This window comes from Oncorhynchus clarkii, chromosome 12, assembly GCF_045791955.1.
Source record: "Oncorhynchus clarkii lewisi isolate Uvic-CL-2024 chromosome 12, UVic_Ocla_1.0, whole genome shotgun sequence".
NCBI classification, from domain to species: domain Eukaryota; kingdom Metazoa; phylum Chordata; class Actinopteri; order Salmoniformes; family Salmonidae; genus Oncorhynchus; species Oncorhynchus clarkii.
Genome location: NC_092158.1, coordinates 88,061,683 through 88,079,192, shown reverse-complemented (window position 1 = coordinate 88,079,192; position 17,510 = coordinate 88,061,683). Strand labels below are relative to the sequence as shown.

The 17,510-nt window shown below is 44.2% G+C and overlaps 1 protein-coding gene across 4 annotated transcripts; it reads left to right on the top strand.

Moving 5' to 3' along the window:
* Positions 1-704: 704 nt before the first annotated feature.
* LOC139421589 (medium-chain acyl-CoA ligase ACSF2, mitochondrial-like) lies at positions 705-15,486 on the top strand. Of its 4 annotated transcripts, none has more exons than XR_011635646.1 (18): positions 705-864; positions 2,081-2,252; positions 5,146-5,341; positions 6,632-6,760; positions 6,858-6,911; positions 7,120-7,238; positions 8,330-8,492; positions 8,735-8,830; positions 8,943-9,091; positions 9,263-9,354; positions 12,995-13,071; positions 13,160-13,267; positions 13,451-13,602; positions 13,721-13,862; positions 14,201-14,311; positions 14,432-14,500; positions 14,648-15,288; positions 15,334-15,486. XR_011635646.1 is itself a non-coding variant. In XM_071172634.1 (17 exons), the coding sequence occupies exons 2-17, from the start codon at positions 2,095-2,097 to the stop codon at positions 14,696-14,698; spliced, it is 1,866 nt and encodes a 621-aa protein (XP_071028735.1). In that variant the 5' UTR covers positions 705-864; positions 2,081-2,094; the 3' UTR covers positions 14,699-15,486. The 4 variants fall into 4 exon arrangements, 2 of the variants coding, with proteins under 2 accessions (XP_071028735.1, XP_071028736.1); XR_011635647.1 differs by having other exon boundaries at positions 845-939; XM_071172634.1 differs by having other exon boundaries at positions 14,648-15,486.
* The last annotated feature ends 2,024 nt before the right edge of the window (positions 15,487-17,510 follow it).

The following is a 17,510-nucleotide window of genomic DNA, read 5'->3' as shown; positions in this document are numbered from 1 at the left end:
ACGTAAAATCACTACTTTACGTACCCCAGGACATTGTGAAGCAGAATGACGCTCGTAGGTACCCCGTCTAACTGGGAGTGGGGACAGACAATTGTAAATGGTTTTAGACGGGGCTTTACTTTAATCAAAGTACAGTACAGATTCAAAGCTAAACAAATGATGTTCTACTTCAGTCGTGCTTCTACAAAAACTACAGATATAACTGGGTGATCAATAAATCATGGGACTTATGTCAGTTGCTAGGTCTTAGCAGGTGAAGGATTCCTTGTCTAATGATTATGCCAGCTAGCTATGTCTCTATACAGAAGAATCGAGCTAACTTTACAAATAGCTTGCAAAACAACTTACCTTAGGTGCTTCTACACCTGCATTGCTTGCTGTTTGGGGTTTTAGGCTGGGTTTCTGTACAGCACTTTGAGGTATCAGCTGATGTAAGAAGGGCTTTATAAATACATTTGATTTGAGCGTAATCGATTTCTGTAAATAGCATCAGACTACAAAGTTAGAGTTGTAGAAAACTCTTAATAACAGTGATTTGGACAATAGCTTCTAAAAACGTGTTCCAAAGAAGAAAATAGCTTGCTACCTAGCCAGAAAATAAAGACATTTTAATTTACCCGCCTTGACAGCTGGGTATTTATGTTGGATGTGCGCAATCAGGATGTGCCCAATCAGGACGTGCGCAAGCAGATTCCGCACGTCATGTTTCGTAACAGGTTGTACCAGGAAAGTCACTGCGGGCAAGTGAGCGGACGCTTCCAAAACGCGGTCAAGCCTAAACATCGTTCAGCCATCCGTTCTTCAGTTTCCTCCTGAATTTCTGTGCGCGAATACACAACACTTTACGGTATCGCGTGTTTTCTGGTAGGGAAACTTATGTTATACTTGAAAAGATCGGAGAAAAGTTTTCTGAAGTTAGAGCACATTTTGTCATTTACTGTAAGGATATGTTCATAAAAGTTACAATAGTTTATCATGCAAAGATGATAGGGCGCAGACAGCGGTATTATTCAAAGATCTAGAATTCCAGATATTGATTTCTTGAGGCCTGTAATTCGCGTCCGTCAGAGATGATCAACCCTTTTTCATTTTTTGATTGTCGTTCGTGATGTGACATGATGATGAAGCCTAACAGAGATTTGATGTAACAGAAACGTTTTGAAAGCGTTAATGTAAAATATAAACCAGTGCCAGTACTGTGTATTAACTCCTAATGTTACAGTAAGAAGTCGAGCCAACAATCAGGCCTGCAGCCAGATGGCTAAAATAACAAACACTAAATGATGATTACCTGATGATTATTCCCCAGTGACACGTTAATTGGGCCTAGTAAAAAGGTTTTGTTTGTCTATTCTGCAGTCTAACAAGAGTTTTCAAAGCAGCATGGAAGTTGTGTAACGACCTAGCGATAGCCTACCCATTACCAAGCCAAAATAAGAAAAAGTGCGAGTAATCTATTTTGTAATGACGTGTTATTCAGAAGTAACTGTTCACAGTAAATGTGTTGCATTGAGTATGCTATACAGCCGCGAAATGATTTTAGATAGATGTGCTTGCTGAAAGCAAGAACTGCTTTAGAAATTCGACATACTTATTAATGTGCTTGCGGGAAATCTGACACCTATTTGTCATGTGCATGCTGAAAGCACATACATTATCAAAAGTTATCCAACTTTAGAATGTGCAGGTTCCTGTTTGATACTATTCATACTTGTTGTACTGCAACCAATATTAGCTTAAAACCCAATGCATTTCAATGGTCATCGACTTTATAGATTCTAGATGGGTCATTCCACGAATAGAGTGCCTTTTGCTTTCCTTTGATATTTTACATAGGAATTGTGCACCAACATTGAATTTCAAAAACTTGTTACATTAATAGGTGCCTCTTTTAATAGAAACCACATGGGAAAATTAAATCATTTGTATAATATGAATAAAGACTTTCTAAAATGCCCAAAATCTGCATTTGTACATGTCCCTTCTCATGTTTTTCTGACTTCTAGGAAGATTTACAGCCAACATTTTTAACAAGGGTCTAAATGGGTTCAGAATATAATAAATCGGGTGTTATTTTCAGAGCTGACTGAGGCCATGTCAGCGGTGTGGATCAGCTCCTCGCTACTGAGGTCCAGGGCAACTCACCTCAGACAGCTCAGTGTGTTCTCTAGAAGGGCTGTGTTACAACCTCTACAGGTGGTCTCCTCACTACAGAAGACATGGACACCTGGGAACCCAACCTGGTGCTGTAGGTAGGTCAGCTCTCTTGACATCGTCATACATAAACAGACTAGCTGGATTATTTCTGTCATTTTGCAAGTTGTGTTTCCTTTCTAAAGCCCACCTCTGACCTTTGACATGGATTGTAGATGACATTTTGTCATTCAGACCTATAGAGCACACCACTAGTTGGGGTCAATCCCATTTCAATGTAGTCAATTACAGTTGCCGTGATCGCTATGATCCGTCAACTGTAGAGTATGGACCTGATGGCCTGTATGTGTCTTGACTAGTATTCAGACTGAGGGTAATGTATTTCAATGCCTGCTGAGCCATGCTCAGGTCACTGTCACTATAGAAACAATCCTTTTCAGAAACAGGTTTTTAAAATGTGTTTTTACTTGGATTGTCCAGCCCAGTTTCTGCTTTGTCTTGGCTGTAAGGAACAAGGTTCAGCGTGGTTGTCTTGGCTGTAAGGAACGGGGTTCAGCGTGGTTGTCTTGGCTGTAAGGAACGGGGTTCAGCGTGGTTGTCTTGGCTGTAAGGAACGGGGTTCAGCGTGGTTGTCTTGGCTGTAAGGAACGGGGTTCAGCGTGGTTGTCTTGGCTGTAAGGAACGGGGTTCAGCGTGGTTGTCTTGGCTGTAAGGAACAGGGTTCAGCGTGGTTGTCTTGGCTGTAAGGAACAGGGTTCAGCGTGGTTGTCTTGGCTGTAAGGAACGGGGTTCAGCGTGATTGTCTTGGCCGTAAGGAACAGGGCTCAGCGTGGTTGTCTTGGCTCAGCGTGGTTGTCTTGGCTCAGCGTGGTTGTGTTGGCCGTAAGGAACAGGGCTCAGCGTGGTTGTCTTGGCTCAGCGTGGTTGTCTTGGCCGTAAGGAACGGGGCTCAGCGTGGTTGTGTTGGCCGTAAGGAACCGGGCTCAGCGTGGTTGTCTTGGCTGTAAGGAACAGGGCTCAGCGTGGTTGTCTTGGCTCAGCGTGGTTGTCTTGGCCGTAAGGAACTGGGCTCAGCGTGGTTGTCTTGGCTGTAAGGAACAGGGCTCAGCGTGGTTGTCTTGGCTCAGCGTGGTTGTCTTGGCTGTAAGGAACGGGGCTCAGCGTGGTTGTCTTGGCTCAGCGTGGTTGTCTTGGCTGTAAGGAACGGGGTTGAGTGTGGTTGTCTTGGCCGTAAGGAACGGGGCTCAGCGTGGTTGTCTTGGCTGTAAGGAACAGGGTTCAGCGTGGTTGTCTTGGCTCAGCGTGATTGTCTTGGTTCAGCGTGGTTGTCTTGGCTGTAAGGAACGGGGTTCAGCGTGGTTGTCTTGGCTGTAAGGAACGGGGTTCAGCATGGTTGTCTTGGCTGTAAGGAACGGGGTTCAGCGTGGTTGTCTTGGCCGTAAGGAACGGGGTTCAGCGTGGTTGTCTTGGCTGTAAGGAACGGGGTTCAGCGTGGTTGTCCTGGCCGTAAGGAACGGGGTTCAGCGTGGTTGTCTTGGCTGTAAGGAACAGGGTTCAGCGTGGTTGTCTTGGCTCAGCGTGGTTGTCTTGGCTGTAAGGAACAGGGTTCAGCGTGGTTGTCTTGGCTGTAAGGGACGGGGTTCAGCGTGGTTGTCTTGGCTGTAAGGAACAGGGTTCAGCGTGGTTGTCTTGGCTGTAAGGAACGGCGCTCGGCGTGGTTGTCTTGGCTGTAAGGAACAGGGTTCAGCGTGGTTGTCTTGGCTCAGCGTGGTTGTCTTGGCTGTAAGGAACGGGGTTCAGCGTGGTTGTCTTGGCTGTAAGGAACAAGGCTCAGCGTGGTTGTCTTGGCACTGAACATGTTTGTCACGTATCCGTTATCTCTGGTTTCCCCTCTGAAAGACTTCACGTGTCCTGTGACCTGATGGGAGAATAGTGAGTGAGGTGGGCCGTATCTGTGCTGTTTCCCCAACGGCTCCTAAGAGAACCGTAGAGAGGGGTCCACTATGAAACCACAGTCAGGGAACACAACAGGAGGTTGGGTCTGAGATGAAGGGGGATTCCATCCAGAACCTTCTTCTGTTTCAAAAGATATTACTGTCATGGATAAAGAACACCCTCACAGTCAACTCTACAGTCTGTAAACCAAACCGATCCCTTTATTTCTTCTCCCTCTCTGTGTACCAACCCATCCCTCTGTGTCTGGGCGGCAGGTAGTCTAGTGGTTAAGAGCAATGGGCCAGTAAGCAAAAGGTATCTGGTTTGAATCCCAGAGCCGACTAGGTGATACATCTATCCATGTGCTCTTGAGCAAGGCATTTAGCCCTAATTGCTCCTGTGGGCCTCTCTGGATAAGAGTGTCTGCTAAATTACTAAAATGTAAATATCTACTGCCTCTCTGTTCCAACCCTTCTCTCTCTGTTCCAACCCTTCTCTCTCTGTTCCAACCCTTCTCTCTCTGTTCCAACCCATCTCTCTCTGTTCCAACCCATGTCTCTCTGTTCCAACCCATGTCTCTCTGTTCCAACCCATGTCTCTCTGTTCCAACCCATGTCTCTCTGTTCCAACCCATGTCTCTCTGTTCCAACCCATGTCTCTCTGTTCCAACCCATGTCTCTCTGTTCCAACCCATCTCTCTCTGTTCCAACCCATGTCTCTCTGTTCCAACCCATGTCTCTCTGTTCCAACCCATGTCTCTCTGTTCCAACCCATGTCTCTCTGTTCCAACCCATGTCTCTCTGTTCCAACCCATCTATCTGTGTTTATTCCCTCTTTATCTCTCTCTGTATCAGACTTTGGTCAACTACAGTATATATGTCAAATACTTGGTTGTGTTTACTGTAGTTTGCGTGGTACAATGGAACCAATTAAATAGTCCTCTATGTCCAAACTCCAAAGTGGTATCAAGTGCCCCTAAAAACAGCTTCCAACTATTTCCCTCATGTATTTGACCCAGGTCTACTCTGTCTACTGTTCATGTCTGTCCCTCAACAGATCCCTCCATGTGGACAGTCCCCCCATGGTCCCAGGGCAGAGCTTCAGCTACGTCCATGGGGCCTCCTCAGTGTCCCTGCTGGGCCAGACGGTGGGTCAGAGTTTGCAGGCGGCAGCTGACCGCTGGCCCCACAGAGAGGCCCTGGTGTTCCTGCAGGATGGAGTCCGTAAGACCTTCTCCCAGTTTCAGCAGGACGTAGGTCTTTCATCCACCCTCTCTTCTAATCTATTTCATCATATCTAGAGATCATTGTTAGGCCGTTACCTTTGTACCCACTCAAAGCACATTCAGCAGGACTATCTGTCAGTGCATCTGATTGGTGGTTTACCAAATAGTAACATAACTATTATGTGTCAGTGCACCTGATTGGTGGTTTACCAATAGTAACATAACTATTATCTGTCAGTGCATCTGATTGGTGGTTTACCAATAGTAACATAACTATTATGTGTCAGTGCATCTGATTGGTGGTTTACCAATAGTAACATAACTATTATGTGTCAGTGCATCTGATTGGTGGTTTACCAAATAGTAACATAGCTATTATGTGTCAGTATATTGTTGGGAAACTATTGATTACCACTAGTTAAACATCTAAGCAGACAGACAGTAACATGAAAGAAATAGGGAAAATCTGTCCCTGAGGCCTGCTAACTAGGACATCCATGGTGTAACACCCTGAGGCCTGCTAACTAGGACATCCATGGTGTAACACCCTGAGGCCTGCTAACTAGGACATCCATGGTGTAACACCCTGAGGCCTGCTAACTAGGACATCCATGGTGTAACACCCTGAGGCCTGCTAACTAGGACATCCATGGTGGAACACCCTGAGGCCTGCTAACTAGGACATCCATGGTGTAACACCCTGAGGCCTGCTAACTAGGACATCCATGGTGTAACACCCTGAGGCCTGCTAACTAGGACATCCATGGTGTAACACCCTGAGGCCTGCTAACTAGGACATCCATGGTGTAACACCCTGAGGCCTGCTAACTAGGACATCCATGGTGTAACACCCTGAGGCCTGCTAACTAGGACATACATGGTGGAACACCCTGAGGCCTGCTAACTAGGACATACATGGTGTAACACCCTGAGGCCTGCTGACTAGGACATCCATGGTGTAACACCCCAAGGCCTGCTAACTAGGAAATCCATGGTGTAACACCCCGAGGCCTGCTAACTAGGACATCCATGGTGTAACACCCTGAGGCCTGCTAACTAGGACATCCATGGTGTAACACCCTGAGGCCTGCTAACTAGGACATCCATGGTGTAACACCCTGAGGCCTGCTAACTAGGACATCCATGGTGTAACACCCTGAGGCCTGCTAACTAGGACATCCATGGTGTAACACCCTGAGGCCTGCTAACTAGGACATCCATGGTGTAACACCCTGAGGCCTGCTAACTAGGACATCCATGGTGAAACAACAGAGACATATAAACAGCTTCCTGGGTCATGGTCTCCCTCCTCCCCAGGTTGACCAGGCCGCTGCAGGTCTCCTGGCCCTGGGTCTGAAGAGAGGGGACAGACTAGGAGTCTGGGGGCCCAACACATACCACTGGATCCTGTTTCAGTTCGCCACTGCCAAGGCTGGCATCATACTGGTGAAGATGAGCTATTATATTAGATTCTAAAATGAACATGTATTATCTGTTAGGATCTATTGGTCCTAATATTAAAGTATTGTTCTAATCTCTACAGGTGTCGATAAACCCAGCCTATCAGCTGAAGGAGCTGGAGTTCACCCTGGGGAAGGTTTGTTCTTATCCAGAACCGTGTTGTTTTACACTTCCTGGATTGACTGAATGAATAGCTGAACTGATCCTGACCCAGGTGCTGTCTGTGTCCTTCCCAGTTTAAGACCCAGAGGTTCTGTTCTCTCTGTCTCTATAGGTGCAGTGTAAAGCTGTCTGTGTCCCACCCAGTTTAAGACCCAGAGGTTCTGTTATCTCTGTCTCTATAGGTGCAGTGTAAAGCTGTGGTGTGTCCCACCCAGTTTAAGACCCAGAGGTTCTGTGACACGCTGAGACAGATCTGCCCAGAGATGGACACAGCAGAGTCAGGGGTCTTCAGGAGCTCCAGGTATGTTAATATTGTATTGCTGCATCATGACTGAGTCAACAGACAGGTATGTTAATATTGTATTACTGCACCATGACTGAGTTAACAGACATATTGTATTGCTGCATCATGACTGAGTCAACAGACAGGTGTGTTAATATTGTATTACTGCACCATGAAGTAAACAAGTACCTAGCAGGATAGCTAACATCATAGATATAGAACCCTGAACAGGGTGGCTAACATATTTATAGCCATAGTAGAGATCCCATTCAATTACTAGAAGGGCTATGTCATAAACCCTCAAAGTTCCTGAATGGTATGATAATGGCAGCCATTTTGGCCAGGGACAAATCCAAACCAGCCTAATTGAAAGGAAAGGAAGTAGGGGCATAGGTGATGCACTTCCTGCTTTTACTGATGCACAAACATAAAAGTAAGGCATGTGATACTGTATATCAGAGATTGTGTGTTAGAATTATTGGCTAATGTGAAACACAGTAGAAGGGAACACAGGAACTCTGCTGGATCGACTCTGAATAAGAAATATTACCACCAGTGGATGTCTATTTACCTGTAAATGGAACCTCAGTGTCTGTGTATGGTGATGGTGACAGACAGGGACAGTAGAGGACCTAATGAAGGCTGTTACTGTAATGTTACTGTAATGTTACTATCATTGTGTTGCTGTAATGTTACTGCAATGTAGTGGTCATTGTGTTACTGTAATGTTACTGTAATGTAACGGTCATTGTGCTACTGTAATGTAGCGGTTATTGTGTTACTGTAATGTAATGGTCATTGTGTTACTGTAATGTAAAGCTCATTGTGTTACTGTAATGTAACTGTCATTGTGTTACTGTAATGTAACTGTCATTGTGTTACTGTAATGTAACTGTAATGTAACGGTCATTGTGTTACTGTAATGTAACGGACATTGTGTTACTGTAATGTTACTGTAATGTAATGGTCATTGTGTTACTGTAATGTTACTGTAATGTAACTGTCATTGTGTTACTGTAATGTTACTGTAATGTAATGGTCATTGTGTTACTGTAATGTAATGGTCATTGTGTTACTGTAATGTTAACCTACTGTGTTCCTCCTGCCAGACTACCAGACCTGCGTATGGTGATTGTGACAGACAGCAGACAGACAGGGACTGTACATGTAGAGGATGTGATGCAGGCTGGAAGCAGACAGCACCACCAGGAGCTGCAGGACCTGCAGACCAAACTGTCCTTCGACGACCCCATCAACATACAGTTCACATCCGTAGGTCTCCTGTTGAAAGAAGAAGAAGAATAATTTACGGCTGATTTCCTGGACACAGATTACCCTGTCTAGGACACAGATTACCCTGTCTAGGACACAGATTACCCTGTCTAGGACAGATTACCCTGTCTAGGACACAGATTACTCTGTCTAGGACACAGATTACCCTGTCTAGGACACACGTTCCGCTAACGGAATCCCCCCCAACAGTATTAGTCTGTCTGATGTCTACTGTTCTCTAGGGAACAACAGGAAATCCTAAAGGTGCCACCCTCTCCCACCACAACATCGTCAACAACGCTTATTTTGTGGGTCTTCGTCTGGGATTCAACTGGAAGGTCAGTGGAGACATGAGACTATTATCATCTCTCTCTGTCTCTCTGTCTCTGTGTTTCTCTCTCTCTCTCTACTTTTCTCATGTAACCTCTACTCTTGTTGCTTCCCCCTCAGCCTATAAGAGCGTGTGTTCCTGTTCCCCTGTACCACTGCATGGGCTCAGTGTTAGGAGCGATGTGTTTGGCACTGCATGGCATCACCCTGGTCTTCCCCTCTGCTGGGTACGACAGCCGTGCCAACCTGGAGGCCATTCAGAATGAAAGGTAGTAAAGTTTAGGAACCTCTTCCTTAAGTGACTTACACATCTTGGAGACTTACAATAGAGATATTTCATGTCAGTGTGTTGTAATAAGAATAATATAAATAGCTGCCACTGAGCACATTGAGAATGAACCTCTATAATACACTAAATACCTATATGTTCTCTGTTTCAGGTGTAATTTCCTCTACGGCACTCCTACCATGTACATTGACATGCTTGGACAGCCTGACCTACACAACTATGACCTGTCATCAGTTGAATCTGGTGAGAGATTTGAGGTTTGTTTGTGTAGACTGTTTGATGGCTGGAAATACATGAAAATAAACTGAATGGCTGTGGTAAAGTTTAAGCTGAAAGGGGTCATTTGCAGTTGCTACATCAATTTTTGGGATTTATATATTAAATTCATGTACCCATTGATTCTTGAAGATTATAACATACAAATACCTCTTGAGCTTCACTTTAGCTGTCGCACCAAAATATGAGCCTGTTTTACTCCAATGTTTGTAAACGGTGTAAATGTTAGTCTGGAGCCCTGTTTTAACCCTGTTTGAACCTGTTTTACTCCTGTTTTAACCCTGTTTTAACCCTGTTTTACTCCTGCTTTAACCCTGCTTTAACCCTGCTTTAACCCTGGTTTAACCCTGGTTTAACCCTGCTTTAACCCTGCTTTAACCCTGCCTCAACCCTGTTTTAACCCTGTTTTAACCTGTTTTAACCCTGCTTTAACCCTGTTTTAACCCTGTTTTAACCCTGTTTTAACCCTGCTTTACCCTGTTTTACCCTGTTTTAACCCTGTTTTAACCCTGTTTTAACCCTGTTTTAACCCTGCTTTAACCCTGCTTTAACCTGTTTTAACCTGTTTTAACCCTGTTTTACCCTGTTTTAACCCTGTTTTACCCTGTTTAACCCTGTTTTAACCATGTTTGAGGCTCTTTTTGTAAATATTTGAGTAAATATTTTCATGTGATAACACTGAAGAAATGACACTTTGCTACAATGTAAAGCATTGAGTGTACAACAGTGTACATTTGCTGTCCCCTCAAAATAACTCAACACACAGCCATTAATGTCTAAACCGCTGGCAACAAAAGTGAGTACACCCCTAAGTGAAAATGTTTTGAGGCTCTTGACTAACATTTTCGGTTGGTGTCGCTGGCTCCGCTATGGTTTTCAGTCGGGGTCTCTGGCTCCGCTATGGTTTTCAGTCAGGGTCTCTGGCTCCGCTATGGTTTTCAGTCAGGGTCTCTGGCTCCGCTATGGTTTTCAGTCGGGGTCTCTGGCTCCGCTATGGTTTTCAGTCGGGGTCTCTGGTGCCGCTATGGTTTTCAGTCAGGGTCTCTGGTGCCGCTATGGTTTTCAGTCGGGGTCTCTGGTGCCGCTATGGTTTTCAGTCGGGGTCTCTGGTGCCGCTATGGTTTTCAGTCAGGGTCTCTGGTGCTGCTATGGTTTTCAGTCAGGGTCTCTGGTGCCGCTATGGTTTTCAGTCAGGGTCTCTGGTGCCGCTATGGTTTTCAGTCAGGGTCTCTGGTGCTGCTATGGTTTTCAGTCAGGGTCTCTGGCGCCGCTATGGTTTTCAGTCAGGGTCTCTGGCGCTGCTATGGTTTTCAGTCAGGGTCTCTGGCGCTGCTATGGTTTTCAGCTGGTGGCACCAGTTCATGATTTGGTTGCACCAATATTTTGTTACTCAATAGAAACACTTTATAATCATCTTATAAAGTAATTCACTGTGGATTAAAAAGGTGGTATGATTAAATAAATACATTTTTCAATCAAACATGTCCAAGCAGTAATGCATGATTCAGGTCATTTTGATCTGCAACCTAAACCATTCGCTAAGCCCCCCCCCCCCAAACCGCTGACATAAATTAAACACAGATGACCCTTACTAATTAGGAAGCTCTCTGATATGTTGTGATGGACTGTCATTATAAATGCTTCACGGGGAACCTGGTCAAATTAGGTTTGTAGTGTGGCTAGCCACTGAATGGCTCTGAATTCACTGTCAGTAGGCAGTCAAAGCTACCAACCACTTTTGGACATAACTAGTGTTCTCAAATCGTATCCTGATGTCGACAACAGATATGAGTTGAATTCATAATATGGCAAACTTTGCTGGCTTACATACATTTAGAGAAAACAAGTTATATAAAGTAGCTAGCTAGCATTAGCAATGTTTGGTGGTCAATGAGACAGAGCTAGCTAACCAGCTGAGTTAGCAAACAATGTAAGAAAATAATCACTTAGAAAGATCCTCCAAAAGGCTCTGCATTTCAGGAATCACAGTAATAAGCATTGGAACGCTGCGATTGGTTGCCCAACATTCTGGGGCGAGGCTTTAGCGAATCGTCAATTAGCTGATTGTTGCTATATTTTTATTTTGTCAAACTAGGGCTCTGGAAATGTCAGATTTGTTTTTGCTCAATAGAGATCCATTGGCCTACATGTTTGTGTGCACTAGCTAATAGGCTAATTCATTTGGGACTAATTCACCACTAACTCAAAACACATTAGCTAGATCGCAGTGGTCTAAGGCATCGCAGTGCTAGCTGTGCCACCAGAGATTCTGGGTTCGCGCACAGGCTCTGTCACAGCCGGCCGGGACCGGGAGGCCCATGGGACGGCGCACAATTGGCCCGGGTTAGGGAGGGTTTGGCCGGCAGGGATATCCTTGTCTCATCGCTCACTAGCGACTCTTGTGGCGGGCCGGGCGCAGTGCACGCAGTGTTTCCTTCGACACATTGGTGCGGCTGGCTTCCAGGTTGGATGGGCATTGTGTCAAGAAGCAGTGTGGCTGGGTTGTGTTTCGGAGGACGCATGGTTCTCGACCGTCGCCTCTTCCAAGTCCGTATGGGAGTTGCAGCGATGAGACAAGACTGTAACTACCAATTGGATACCACGAAATTGGGGAGAAAAAGGGGTCAAATAAAAAATAATTAAATTTGGAAATGGAAATGTCAGATTTGTTTTGCTCATGTTTGTGTGCCGTCATTTGTGGCTAATTCACCACTAAATTAAAACACATTAGCTAGATCGCTAACTGTGAATATGGCTGATGTTTAGCTGTGTAATTGATTAATTGCAGTAAATTGAATGCCCTAAAAACAATCCATCTACTCAGAGCCAACGTGTACCTCACGCTCTCTGCTTCTCAAAGACAGAACAGAAATGTTGTTTTTTTAAAACAGTGCCTGTCGCTCAATATTGAAAGCTGAGACCCTTCCCCTCTTCAACTAACAACATGTTTTCAAAACTTGTGTTTTTCCTGCAACTGCATTTTGAAAGAAATCATTTTTCTCTTCCACTAAATAGATATTTGGAAGGAGAGGGCGTGGCTGGCTCATCACAGCAGCTGGCCCTGGTGAAATGGACACTTTCATGGCAGGACTCAATTCACTTTAGGCGTACTGCTTGACCAAATCAGGATTTTATCCGGCCAAAACAATAAGAAGTTGTGAGTGAGGTGACCAGCAGTTTTTCTCCATCCACAGCCAAGTCAAAGGGTCACAACCTGCAACTAAATGGTCTCTGTCTGGTGCCCTCCTAAAACAATCATTTGTATATTATGGATCGCTCCTAAAACAATCATTTGTATATTATGGATTGCTCCTAAAACAATCATTTGTATATTATGGATTGACGGTCCTTTCATCCATAGCTCTATGAATTTGAGAGTGGTTACATGTCTCTGCCCCCATCCCTCAGATTTTTACCAAAACAGTGGCGGGGTGTCAATTTGTTTTATTTTTCAACTGCAGATTGCCCCTTTAATAGTAATATAATGTATTGGTAATACAGTTATAGTATTTGTGAAGGGTGGTGGGTGATTAATATGCTGTATAAAGCAGCAGTATAGTATTTGTGCCCAGGAAGGATGGTTGTGATTTCTGTTGTTGTGTTCCAGGGTTTATGAGTGGGTCTCTTTGTCCTCCTGAAGTCATGAGGAAACTCAGAACTGATATGAATGTCAAGGATATGATAGTAAGTCCTTCCCATCTTTTTCTCTGTCTGTGTGTAATATACTTTATAATCTGTATGGGGTAACACAACGCTCCCTTGGTAACATCAGATAGGCTATGGGACCACAGAGAACAGCCCTGTAACATTCCTTGGTTTCCTGCGAGACAACGAGGAACTGAAGAACGAGACGGTGGGATGTATCCTGAACCACACTGAGGTATCAAACCTGTGTGTGTGTGTGTGTGTGTGTGTGTGTGTGTGTGTGTGAGAGGAGAGAGACAGAGAAGCGATAGTCATGTGTCTAATGTCAGGGTCCTAATTCATCTACATGCAGTATGTGTAACGTTTATATTCCTCCTTTAAAACACACATGAAACCCTACCTGTGTTCTCCTGGCCAGGCGAAGGTGGTGGATGTGTCCTCTGGAGAGGTGGTTCCTCTGGGGGATCCAGGAGAGCTGCTGATCAGAGCTTACTCTGTTATGCTGGAGTACTGGGACGACCCAGACAAGACCAGTGAGGCTATCGCCAAAGACCGCTGGTACAGAACCGGGTAAGAAATGAGATGGAGAGAGCGAGCGAGAGATAAAGACACACAGAGAATCAAACAGAGACCCAGACAGCAACAGATGAAAAGTGAGCGCGAGCATCAACTGTGAATGTCTCCACAGTGACATAGCCAGTCTGGACAGGTTTGGGTACTGCCGTATAGTGGGACGTATAAAGGACATGATTATACGTGGAGGAGAGAACATCTACCCTGCTGAGATAGAGAAGTTCCTTCACACCCATCCCAACGTACAGGAGGCCCAGGTGAGAACCATCCCAACGTACAGGAGGCCCAGGACTCAGCACCACTAGAGGGCATCCGAGAATAGAACAGCACCACAGTAACCATACCATACAACCAAGTTACACAAATCTATCCAGGAAATGTTAGTACCAGAATCTTTAATTTCCTGTCTTCATTTCTCAATACTCATGTCACCATATGATGTCCATACACAGATGTCAACAGTAGGTATGGTTGGGTCAGTTTTCTGATTCCAGTGTATCCAGGTGTTTATTTTCTCTCCCTGTCCTGTCCACCTCTCTTTCTCCCCAGGTGTTTATATTCTCTCCCTGTCCTGTCCACCTCTCTTTCTCCCCAGGTGATTGGCGTGAGAGATGAGAGGTTGGGGGAACAGGTGTGTGCCTGTATCAGACTGAAGGAGGGACTGGACTGTAGCAGAGAGGAGATCAGAGACTTCTGCAAGGGACAGGTGACACAGAGACAGGAAGTGACATGACCTGTAATTCGATCATTGTCAGGTTTAGAACTTCTGTTATATACTATGTTAAATTGTGTTTATAGCTACAGGCATCTGCTTCTACTGTTCTAGATTTCTCACTTCAAGATCCCCCACTATGTGGTGTTTGTGGACAGCTATCCACTGACTGCCTCTGGAAAGGTAGGATGGCTTCATGACAGCGTATTTTCTCTGTCTTCATTCAGATCAGCAGCGGAACCAATGTTCTGTATCATGAATTTCATAATCAGAGTAATTATACCAGAACAGACGACTGTGGTGATCACCTCTGTGTTTGTCCTTTCCTAGATCCAGAAGAATAAACTGAGGGAGGAGATGGAGAAGAAGCTGGGTCTGTGATGGACAGAGGGACCTAGACAGACTGGGCTAATAGCAACCCACATTGAGCACCGGTTACACCCGAGGTGATCTCTTGTTTAAACCATCAATACGCACATAGATCATCCGCACAGTGAATCTGAATTACAACCACTGACATTTAGTTGTGGCTGCTGCCAACATTTTCATTTTTTACTATTTTGTCCTCTGGTGGGTAATATCTTCAGATTAATCACTTAACTATTTGACAATCATTTTGTTCAAATGAAATGAGGCATTTCCTTGTTTACCACAGAGAATCTACTGTGGCAATTGACCCACATGTTATGAATGGAAAGGTCATGTTGGTGTACGTACTTGTATTTCCAATGTATGTAATCCATTAATGAGAAATCCATCCATTAATGAGTAATCCATCCATTAATGTAATCCATTAATGAGTAATCCATCCATTAATGAGTAATCCATTAATGAGTAATCCATCCATTAACTTGCCTTTATAATCAAAAGGGGAACATACAATATCCCTGAACTGTCCACATCTAACAGTGGTAACTAAATCAAGCCAATCATGATTTGAGTTAATATAATCTGTTTTCATTAAGGACAATGTGTCTGCTTTAAGGGTTGAGTTAATATAATCTGTTTTCATTAAGGACAATGTGTCTGCTTTAAGGGTTGAGTTACTATAATCTATGTAAAATGGCCGACTGTGTGTCTGCTTTAAGGGTTGAGTTAATATAATCTATGTAAAATGGCCGACTGTGTGTCTGCTTTAAGGGTTGAGTTAATATAATCTATGTAAAATGGCCCGACTGTGTGTCTTCTTTAGAACCACTAATGTTTTCTGTTCATTGCTTGTAGTCCTTCACCAACACACGATTCAACATAAACAATAGATGCCTATACTTTTCAGTCTCAGCCATGTTTAGCTGAATCAGGTTAAAGAGGCCAGCCGGGATCTTAAACTGCCTGCGTTTTTCAACGTTCCGTTTTGAACTCACACATGGATAAAACACCGCCTGTAACGTTCTTCTGCTGGAGAAAGCCACGCTATCCTGACATTCACCGCTTGACCTAGGCTTAATCTGTGTCCAGGAAACTGGCCTTAAAACTGTTCCACCTCTTCCAGAACTCTAGAACTATCATTTGGAGTGCTTGCTTTATCACATGGTCTATGATGTCACGAACCGGCTCGAAGTTCCTAACAAAATGGAGACAAGGAATGACTTAATATAGTCAACTGAATACAATTAACAATGGTGTGTGTAATCAGTAGTGTGGGTGTTTTGCATGCATACATGTGATAATGCTGGGTGTTGAAAGGTGCCAAAGCAAACAACAAAATCTATAAAGGTGTCTGCATGGAGTCTCCTCCATGAATGGGGAAATGATGTATACATTTCAATCAGGACTGACTAATCAGAATACTATTATGTTACTGTATGGATCTTATTATAATCCTAGTACTGAATATAACGTGTGTAAATATAATCAAGAATTAGAACAATGACTTGTCTGTTCCTTGGTAGAAACTAATTAACTTATCGTCAGACTGGCTGGAATGCTTATCTACACAGGGAGACCTTGGGCTGGTAGTAAATTATCTAAACCGATGTGGGAAGGCTTGTGAACTATACTGCCATGGTATCAGAGTGGAGGAGGGTAGGAAAGCTTGTGAACTATACTGCCATGGTATCGGAGTGGAGGAGGGACAGTTTAAAACCTATGACGTCACTTTTAATTTATAAACTGTACCATGATCAGTACTCTCGAGAATAAACGCTATATGATTGATTTTGAGACTGGCCTGTGTCCATTTTATGTAAATAAGTATCTTAGGAATGGGCAGAGTGTTTAATTGAATTGGTTAAATAAACGTATAGGAATTTAATTCCTTTAACATGATCCTGGGACACACCCGGGCCCCACGTCGCTGACGACTCTCCTGGCTCCGCCCACCGGCATCCTAATAAGGAAAACGAGAGCAGAGAGAGAATACGGCAAACAAGAGTGGGAGGGGTCGTCACATGTCACCCACCTGTTCCCAACTATTCCACCTATTCTAGAACTATCATTTGGAGTGCTTGCTTACTCCCATGGTCTATGATGTCACCCACCTCTACCATGTCACTCTGAGTTCCATGTCAGCCTGTTGCTCTGTCCCCATATATACAGGTCTGGAACTAAGCATTGCTCTATGTCAGCCTGTTGCTCTGTCCCCATATATACAGGTTTGGAACTAAGCATTGCTCTATGTCAGCCTGTTGCTCTGTCCCCATATATACAGGTCTGGAACTAAGCATTGCTCTATGTCAGCCTGTTGCTCTGTCCCCATATATACAGGTCTGGAACTAAGCATTGCTCTATGTCCCCATATATACAGGTTTGGAACTAAGCATTGCTCTATGTCAGCCTGTTGCTCTGTCCCCATATATACAGGTCTGGAACTAAGCATTGCTCTGTCAGCCTGTTGCTCTGTCCCCATATATACAGGTCTGGAACTAAGCATTGCTCTATGTCCCCATATATACAGGTTTGGAACTAAGCATTGCTCTATGTCAGCCTGTTGCTCTGTCCCCATATATACAGGTTTGGAACTAAGCATTGTAACTCTGCCTAACAACACATTTGTACATACCAACGTTTGTCATTATTACAGTTCTATTTATTTCAGATGTCTATATGGCATGTTTAAAATGAAGAACCTGAGTTTTACTATTGTACATCAGTCCAAGATCACATATCAGGATGTACAATTAGTTGTCCAGTCTGTTCGATGAAAAATAAGTGCTGAAAGAGTTGTTGCACATCACTCGTGAACCGTAACATT

Coding starts and splice junctions, on each gene's coding strand:
- LOC139421589 (XM_071172634.1), top strand. CDS start 2,095: ATGTCAGCGGTGTGGATCAGCTCCTCGCTACTGAGGTCCAGGGCAACT. Junction 8,831..8,942: donor GTCTGGGATTCAACTGGAAG/GTCAGTGGAGAC, acceptor CTTCCCCCTCAG/CCTATAAGAGCGTGTGTTCC. Junction 13,863..14,200: donor CCAACGTACAGGAGGCCCAG/GTGAGAACCATC, acceptor CTTTCTCCCCAG/GTGATTGGCGTGAGAGATGA.